This window comes from Octopus sinensis, linkage group LG28 (assembly GCF_006345805.1).
Source record: "Octopus sinensis linkage group LG28, ASM634580v1, whole genome shotgun sequence".
Lineage (NCBI taxonomy): Eukaryota > Metazoa > Mollusca > Cephalopoda > Octopoda > Octopodidae > Octopus > Octopus sinensis.
In genome coordinates, this window is record NC_043024.1 from 11380536 (window position 1) to 11390957 (window position 10422).

Here is a 10422-nt window from a genome sequence, read left to right on the forward strand (position 1 = left end):
GGGGAAGATTTCTACATGTTGAATAGTGCCGAAGGGAAATTACATGTTCAATAGAAAAGTACTGCAAGATCACTACATGTTTAATATAGGTAGGGAAAGATTATTACATGTTTAACAAGAGTGTGTGTGTGTAGGGGGGACATTACCACATGTTGGATAGGGGTATGGGAAGATTATCACATTATGAATAATTATGGGACATTACCAACATGTTTCCTCTACTGTTTCAATGAAGGTGGCTACATGTGTAATGGATGGTGTGCATGGAGGCTGAGTAGTGTGTACATGTTTAGAGTTGCTGTAAGGTTAGATGACCACATGTTTAATATAGTGTTAGCTAAGGGTGGGAGAAGATTAGATTATCATGGGGAGAGAAAAATGGGATGAAATGACCCTTTTCTTTTCTGTAAATTTGGATTAGGGTTCTGTGAATTTGAACTATACATGTTTATATATGCATGAATGTATCACTGCCTTGACCAGATTATTGGACGTTGTTACACATCGCTGGTCACAATGCGCTTCCTTTGCATTGTTGCAGCTTTTGAATGACAGCCGGGTGAGCAGAGCAGGCTAAGAACCCCACGAACAGAATGCTAGTCCACCACGGGGTTACCCGTTCACAGCTGAGTGGACTGGGGCAACATGGAATGAGGGGTGTTGCTCAAGAATAGAGTGCACTTCAGGGTCCAGGAACTGAAACCGAAGACACAAGATTGTGGTTTCAATTCCTACCCTAACTAACTGGCCCTACCTGTGTATTGTCTTCTTCAAACCATTGTGTGATCATTTCTTGATAGGCCTTTGTCGACAATGATGGGTTCGTCATGACAGAGTAAGAAGTGGTCAGCAAAGCTGGATATTTCTCAAAGTGTTTATGAAGAGAGTTGACCGATTCTTTATAACCTGTTACAAACAAATACAAAATCAAACAAAAATGAAGCATAGATAAACTTTATGTACAAACTAGCAGTATCGCCCGGCGTTGCTCGGGTTTGTTTCGACCCTTTACAATTGGAATTTTCGAAAAGTAAAAATTTTGCATTATGTAGCTTGTTATTCTCTTTAAGTGAACATTTTTCTGGTTGAAATGTACCGAAAAATAGCGACACAGCAGTCAAAAAATCATTAAAAAATAGGGATTTTCATAGAAAAAAAGCACCTTTTTGATGTAAATAATTTTTGTGTGTTAACATGGTCCGATTTGAATTTTTTCTTCTACCGAATGAAGAGCAAGCCTTCTTCTATCATACTCTTAATTTTGGTTAACTTGCGCCGCAGGGTCTCGGAGAGATAGTGTTAGTTGAAGGCTACCAAACCTGCCACACACAGACAACTTCAGCTTTAATATATATAGACTAGTAATATCGCCCGGCGTTGCTCGGTTTGTTTCGACCCTTTAGAATTGGAATTTTCGAAAAGTAAAAATTTTGCATTATGTAGCTTGTTATTCTTTTTAAGTGAACATTTTTGGTTGAAATACACCAAAAAATGGCGACAGAGCAGTCAAAAAATCATTAAAAAATAGGGATTTTCATAGAAAAAAAGCACCTTTTTGATGTAAATAATTTTTGGTGTTAACATGGTCCGATTTGAATTTTTTCTTCTACCGAATGAAGAGCAAGCCTTCTTCTATCATACTCTTAATTTTGGTTAACTTGCGCCGCAGGGTCTCGGAGGAGATAGTGTTAGTTGAAGGCTACCAAACCTGCCACACACAGACAACTTCAGCTTTATATATATAGACTAGTAATATCGCCCGGCGTTGCTCGGGTTTGTTTCGACCCTTTAGAATTGGAATTTTCGAAAAGTAAAAATTTTGCATTATGTAGCTTGTTATTCTTTTTAAGTGAACATTTTTCTGGTTGAAATACACCAAAAAATGGCGACAGAGCAGTCAAAAAATCATTAAAAAATAGGGATTTTCGTAGAAAAAAAGCACCTTTTTGATGTAAATAATTTTTGGTGTTAACATGGTCCGATTTGAATTTTTTCTTCTACCGAATGAAGAGCAAGCCTTCTTCTATCATACTCTTAATTTTGGTTAACTTGCGCCGCAGGGTCTCGGAGGAGATAGTGTTAGTTGAAGGCTACCAACCCTGCCATACACAGACAACTTCAGCTTTATATATATAGACTAGCAGTATCGCCCGGCGTTGCTCGGGTTTGTTTCGACCCTTTAGAATTGGAATTTTCGAAAAGTAAAAATTTTGCATTATGTAGCTTGTTATTCTCTTTAAGTGAACATTTTTCTGGTTGAAATACACCAAAAAATGGCGACAGAGCAGTAAAAAAATCATTAAAAAATAGGGATTTTCATAGAAAAAAAGCACCTTTTTGATGTAAATAATTTTTGGTGTTAACATGGTCCGATTTGAATTTTTTCTTTTATGGAATGAAGAGCAAGCCTTCTTCTATCATACTCTTAATTTTGGTTAACTTGCGCCGCAGGGTCTCGGAGGAGATAGTGTTAGTTGAAGGCTACCAACCCTGCCATACACAGACAACTTCAGCTTTATATATATAGACTAGCAGTATCGCCCGGCGTTGCTCGGGTTTGTTTCTACCCTTTAGAATTGGAATTTTTGAAAAGTAAAAATTTTGCATTATGTAGCTTGTTATTCTCTTTAAGTGAACATTTTTCTGGTTGAAATACACCAAAAAATGGCGACAGAGCAGTCAAAAAATCATTAAAAAATAGGGATTTTCATAGAAAAAAAGCACCTTTTTGATGTAAATAATTTTTGGTGTTAACATGGTCCGATTTGAATTTTATCTTCTACGGAATGAAGAGCAAGCCTTCTTCTATCATACTCTTAATTTTGGTTAACTTGCGCCGCAGGGTCTCGGAGGAGATAGTGTTAGTTGAAGGCTACCAAACCTGCCACACACAGACAACTTCAGCTTTATATATATAGACTAGTAGTATCGCCCGGCGCTGCTCAGGTTTGTTTTGACCTTTTAGAATTGGAAATTGTGAAAAGTAAAAATTTTGCATTATGTAGCTTGTTATTCTCTTTAAGTGAACATTTTTCTGGTTGAAATGTACCGAAAAATAGCGACACAGCAGTCAAAAAATCATTAAAAAATAGGGATTTTCATAGAAAAAAAGCACCTTTTTGATGTAAATAATTTTTGGTGTTAACATGGTCCGATTTGAATTTTATCTTCTACGGAATGAAGAGCAAGCCTTCTTCTATCATACTCTTAATTTTGGTTAACTTGCGCCGCAGGGTCTCGGAGGAGATAGTGTTAGTTGAAGGCTACCAAACCTGCCATACACAGACAACTTCAGCTTTATATATATAGACTAGTAGTATCGCCCGGAGTTGCTCGGGTTTGTTTCTACCCTTTAGAATTGGAATTTTTGAAAAGTAAAAATTTTGCATTATGTAGCTTGTTATTCTCTTTAAGTGAACATTTTTCTGGTTGAAATGTACCGAAAAATAGCGACACAGCAGTCAAAAAATCATTAAAAAATAGGGATTTTCATAGAAAAAAAGCACCTTTTTGATGTAAATAATTTTTGGTGTTAACATGGTCCGATTTGAATTTTTTCTTCTACGGAAGGAAGAGCAAGCCTTCTTCTATCATACTCTCAATTTTGGTCAACTTGTGCCACAGGGTTTCGGAAGAGATAGTGTTGGTTGAAGGCTACCAAACCTGCCATACACAGACTACTTCAGCTTTATATAGAGAGAGATTACAGCAACTACACAGGTTCAAATACAGTCCAAACCACGTGGTTTAGGATATAATTTACAGTTAAGATAATTATACTGTGTAACAAAATTTAAATTTTTTTTCTTTCTATCTTTGTTCTCTAACTGTTATTTCTTGTTTGCTTTTATTTACAAATCAAAGGATATGACTACCATTCCCTTCACACTTTGCTTCTGTCATCTGGACATCAGTATTTTGAAACTGACCTATTTTCCATTACATTTCTGATTCAGCGCTGAGTTGCTGAAGCAGAAATATCGTTATAACAAATATTCTGCTCAATACCACAGATTTGTCACTTGCTTGAACTTAACCAGTTGAGCAAGTCCTTTAGCGTTTGACAATATGTGCATCACTTATCATGAACCGGAGTATTGGGGAAGAATCATAGCGATATGTTGAGAGGGATTCTTTGGGGCTTCAATACCATAAATCCTTGAGTATAGTCCGCCCTTGAGTATAATACGCAGGGGATTTTTAGGGGGATGTACCTCCGAAAAACCTAAACCTTGTGTATAATACGCACCCATTCTCTAACTTGAGTGAAGGAGGTCTATATAACGTCCTTGGTTTGTAAAACTGTATACGGTAACGTCCTTTATTATTATTGTATATATAACATAATGCAAACGTGTAGCTTTTTTGTGCATTTTGTTTGCAGAAAATAAAGAAATAACAGTAATAACGTTTAATAAATGTTGCTTACTGCAAGTTATGGATGATTCTTTTATGACTTCATTGCTTTCGGGCTTAGCTTAAGGTATTTTTGCGCCCGACATCACAAAAGTGATAATACATAGGGGATTTTTAGGGGGCTATACCTCTGAAAAACCTAAACCTTGTGTATAATACGCACCCCTTCTCTGACTTGAGTCAAGGAGGTCTATATAACGTCCTTGGTTTGTAAAAATGTATACGGTAACATCCTTTATTATTATTGTATATATAACATAATACAAACGTGTAGCTTTTTTATGCATTTTGTTTGCAGAAAATAAAGAAATAACAGTAATAACTGTTATATAACAGTAATAACTGTTATATAATAAATGTTGCTTACTGCAAGTTATGGATGATTCTTTTATGACTTCGTTGCTTTCAGGCTTAGCTTAAGGTATTTTCTCGCCCGACATCACAAAATGTGTCTGAATAAACATTGCCGGACAGCAAATAGAGACTCGGACATTGCTTAGGAAATAATTTTCATTTTTAACCTCGTATATAGTACGCACTGGGGATTTTGACCTTTAAATTTTGGGGAAAAAATGCAGATTATACTCGAGGATTTATGGTAAATATCGTAACAAATGCAAAATTTGAAGGAAATATTGGCCATCTTTCATACTTTCTGAGAGCAAGCAAATAGGAAATAACGATTGCTACCCAAGGACAAAAATCGTGTTACACAGTGTAATTTCACTTCTTGCAAAGGAATTGAAAGATTTGAAACATGTGATGTGTTGCTCCCTTCATATGTAGCACCCTGGGTACCTGGTCCAGTGGCAGACATCTTGGGCCTGCTCCGTGTATATAATACAGGGAAGGGTTGGTTGATGGACAGAAGTTTTTCAATTGAGGCCGACAATATGTGCATCTCTGATCATGGGCAGGAGTAGTGCGGGAGCATCATGGCCATGTGTTGAGAGGGATTCTTTGGGGTTTGAATAAATATCGTAACAAAAATAAAGTTTGAAGGAAATATTAGCCATTTTTTCATACTTTCTAGGGGTCAGCAAATAGGGAATAACAGTTGGTAGGCAAGGACAAAAATCGTATTACACAGTATAATCTCTCTCTATATATAAAGCTGAAGTTGTCTGTGTATGGCAGGTTTGGTAGCCTTCAACTAACACTATTTCCTCCGAGACCCTGCAGTGCAAGTCAACCAAAATCGAGAGTATGATAGAAGAAGGCTTGCTCTTCCTTCCATATCGGACCATGTTAACACCAAAAATTATTTACATCAAAAAGGTGCTTTTTTTCTATGAAAATCCCTATTTTTTACGAGTTTTTGACTGCTGTGTCACCATTTTTCGGTGTAATTCAACCAGAAAAATGTTCACTTAAAGAGAATAACAAGCTATATAATGCAAAATTTTTACTTTTCAAAAATTCCAATTCTAAAGGGTCGAAACAAACCCGAGCAATGTCGGGCGATACCGCTAGTCTATATATATAAAGCTGAAGTTGTCTGTGTGTGGCAGGGTTGGTAGCCTTCAACTAACACTATCTCCTCTGAGACCCTGCAGCACAAGTTAACCAAAATTGAGAGTATAATAGAAGAAGGCTTGCTCTTCCTTTCGTAGAAGAAAAAATTCAAATCGGACCATGATAACACCAAAAATTATTTACATCAAAAAGGTGCTTTTTTTCTATCTAGGGATAAGCAAATAGGAAATAGCAGTTGGTAGGCAAGGACAACAATCATGTTACACAGTGTTATTCAGTTTAATGCAATAATTACCTTTGCTAGACAAAATGAACATCATATGGAGGCTGTTTCGTATCTGTTGATGTACCTTGTGAATTGCTCTGGCCATTTGCTCCGTATATCTGATCTTACTAGCACAGCCATAGTCGGGCCGGTGGGCACCAACGTCTATTTTGCTCTTACTTATTTTAAATTTGCTTTTATCCTGTCTCACTTTGCTCACGACGGCGTTCAAAGTGGCTCTGGTCTTGCTTTTGCTTTCTTTCACACGGATCTTGCTCTTGCTGTCTGTCGACTTAACTCTGATCCTTTTTTCAATGCTGGGGGATTCTGAAATTTTGACATTGACATTGGAAGGGATGTTGCCTTTAGTAGCGTTGTTGTTGCTCTGGAGCTGGTCATCGTCTCGGTAACGAGGTTTCGCATTGCTGCTGCAATTGACGGTGGCTCTGTTGCTGTGGTTACCGACTTTGTCGTTGATGGTGTTGCCATTGTCGGATTGTCTGCTGCCATTGTAGTTTCTGCTGTTGTGGTTGCTGTCGCTGCCATGACTGCGGTCGCTGCTTACGGTCCAATTATCACTGTTATCGATATCGCTTCCAGCTTCACTATCACCACCACTGCCATCCTCCTCCTCCTCCTCCTCCTCCTCCTCATCATCATCATCATCATCATCATCATCATCATCATCATCATCATCATCATTATCATCGTCATTAGCACTACCAACATCCCCATCACCACCATCACCACCAACACTACCACCACCACTAACACCACCACCACCAACTTCAGTAGTAGTAGAACCAGAAATAACACTTCCAGTTAATATTTTCCAGTTCTTGCCCAGCAGCTCAAGGGCCAACATTCTCAGCGCATTCAAATCATCATAGAGGGTCCGACAGTAACCTGAAATCGACACAAAAATTACAATAAAAAAAAAAAAAATTTGTGATTTTACATTTTTAGAAAATGCTTTTATTTTCAGAGATGTACTTGCATAGCAAGTGACCTGATCTGAGATCATGTTTTGGAACGAAAACAATTGCAGCGTGGAAGGTATTTATAAGCCATTTAAGAAACACAAAAACCGTTTGATTCACTTCAGCATATAAATTTAATTTGTCAAAATATTTTCATCGCTTTCGGACCGCGACCCGTTCACTGACAAAATATTGTACTGCATCTCTTGTTTTTGTATATATATATATATATATGTATATATATATATATATATATATATATATATATATATATATATATATATATATATCTATATATATATATATATACATATATATATATATGTGTGTGTGTGTGTGTATTTGTAATGTGTTTGCTTGTTATCAGTCGTAAGACACTTGTTGTTTTCACCGTTAATGCTTCTGTATTTCATGTTTCTGTATTCCATTATTGTTTTTTGTTTTTTTTATATCTGTCCCTTTTGCTGTCCTGGTGTTCGTATGCATTCGATCCTTCTTCCAGGAAATCTACGTTTCCAGCTTAGTTTTTCTTGGAGGGCTGGCCGTGATCTAGTAATCTCAAGATTAATCAGCCGAAATTACTACGATGATCCGGTTCTTGACTGAAGACTGAGGGGTTCGAATGTCCTGTCCATGTTTATTGTATCGTCTTCTATGAGTTATACGTTCTTGTCCATGTTGTATTTTTCTACATACCTTAATATATATATATATATATATATATATATGTGTGTGTGTGTGTGTGTGTATTTGTAATGTGTATATATATATATATATATATATATATACACACACACATATATAAATATATTACAGAGATGTACTTGCATAGCAAGTGACCTGATCTGAGATCGTGTGCTGGAACGAAAACAATTGCAGCATGGAAGGTGTTTATAAGCTATTTAAGAAACACACAAAAACCGTTAGATTCACTTCAACATTTAAATTTAATTTGTCAAAATATTTTCGTCGCTTTGAGACCACGAAGTTTTGTCAGTGAACAAGGTCGCGGTCTCAAATGACACCTTCCACACTGCAATTGCTTTTATTTTCATTGTAGTTTTTGAGGCAACAAATATCTGACCTTTCAGCTATTTGCATCTTTCTCAAGCATTAATTTTTCAATCTAAGGTTTCTGTTGCAGATGACAAAGAAATGAAAAAAAGCTTCATAAGACTTAATGAAAACCCTTTTGAAATAGATTACTGTTGATTCCCGTGTAGCATTTATGTTTTTAATGCCGTTCATACTGTCAGATTGAATGGTATAGCCAAGATGTCAAAAGCATAGTGATATCCATTTGGCAGCTGATGATGGGAATACATATTTGTTATGCTTATTTGTGAATATTTTATGCTTTAGTCATATTATTCTGAAACTATTTGTGGGTTCATGGTTTATAGTGATTACTTGCATTGATACTGGTTGATTTTCTGCATAGATAATCTTATTAAGCTTTGATAACATTTAGATATTGTGTCTAAGTTTTGGGAGATTCTGTGGCATATATACATTAAGGTACTCAAATAGAAATTCAACTGGGGTTAACTGAAAATCTTTTTAAATAGATCATAACAACATATATATACTTTCAGGAAACTTTATCACTTCACTCCCCAAATATATCTGGAATTTGAGACACAATAATATCAATAATTAAATAACTAATTGGTCAATTAGAAAATTACCAACCTCTACAAACTGGACAGCTCTTACCCAGCACTGCATCTCTTGCAAGGCCATTTTTCCCCAAACCCCAAAGAATGCCTCTGTCTATCACAAGTCCCACAAACTCTTCCACCTCATAAAATGCATCTGATTAACTGGATTTCTTATCAGCAGTTTCTCTACCAAATTTATGAAAGCCTTCTCTTCTTCATTTTCCCACCATTATGGATGGAGGAGGTTAAAATGCTTGCTTTGAAACCATGTGGTTTCGGGTTCAGTCCCACAGTGCAACACCTTTGGAAAATGTCTTCTACAGCCCCAAGGCCAATCAATGCTTTGTGAGTGATTTTGGAAATTTAGTAGACAGAAACTGTGAGGAAGCACATTGTGTATATATACATATACACATAATGTACACACACACACACACACGTTAGCATGCACACACACACACACATGTAAGTATACACATACACATGTAAGCATGTGCACACATACACACACACACATGTAAGCACACACACACATGTAAACACACATGCATGCACACACATATATACACATGTGTAAGCACAAACACATGTAAGCACACACACACACATGTAAGCATGCACACACACACACACATGTAAGCATGCACACACATACACACATGTAAGCACACACACATATATAAACACACACGCGTGCACACACAGATACATGTAAGTGCACACACACACACACACATGTAAGCGCACACATACACACACACACACACGCACAGACATAAGCACACATATACATACATGCACACTCACGAAGGCACACCAAAGAAAGAAACTCTTTCACAGAAACTGGCCATCATCCAAAACAGACAAACGCCCAAATTATAAAAGAGGGTTTCCTCGACAATACCATCGACCATGATCGAAAGAAGATAGGATAGGTCACAGGATTTGGCCACATCATCAGTTATCAGAAGAGCAGCTGGACGATTCATGGCGATGGTGTAATGGATGGCCTCTTTCAGACATGTTTTGAGTACTTCAGTGGCCCCTGATGGCATACATTTCGTAAGATCTGGTTGAAAGACCTGAGAACAAGTAGAAAAACAAATATTTACAGTCAAAACTATGCCAAGTAATAATCGATACCAAACTTCTCAAAACTGCCCATGCATCTATGGTACCAACTTCCTATTTTAAATTGAACTAAATTAGAACATTTCATATAAATTTTATATTAATTTATGTTCCAAACTCCAGTTTAACCTTTTCATTACCAAGCCAGCTGAAACAGTCTCTGGTTCTGTAATACAAATGTTTTGTCTTCAAAAGTTTTGAATTAAAATCTTCCACCAAACCTTAGTCACAATTTATGTTCCTAACACTAGTTTAATGATAACAAAGTCATTTTACTAAATTCTTTGTTATATTTAAAATTAATTGAAAGAAACACAGAGCATCTCAACAGAAATATGGTGACAAAAGGGTTAAAATATATAAAAGAGAAACAATTCTTAACCCTTTTGATACCAACCTGGCTGAAACAGCCTCTGGCTCTGTAGTACAAATGTCTAGTTTTCATAAGTTCTGAATTAAAATCTTCCACCAAACCTTAGTCACAATTTATGTT

The 10422-nt window shown here is 36.6% G+C and overlaps 1 protein-coding gene across 1 annotated transcript in view; it reads right to left on the reverse strand.

Moving 5' to 3' along the window:
- The window catches only part of LOC115225669 (dynein heavy chain domain-containing protein 1-like), an 86263-nt gene extending 79501 nt beyond the window's left edge, over positions 1-6762 (reverse strand). The window contains exons 1-2 of the mRNA XM_029796585.2: positions 6188-6762; positions 755-906 (exon numbers count right to left, since the gene is read on the reverse strand). Coding sequence (XP_029652445.2) covers positions 755-906; positions 6188-6263 — 228 coding nt within the window. The 5' untranslated portion in view covers positions 6264-6762. The remainder of the gene's footprint in view (positions 1-754; positions 907-6187) is intronic.
- Positions 6763-10422: the final 3660 nt, after the last annotated feature.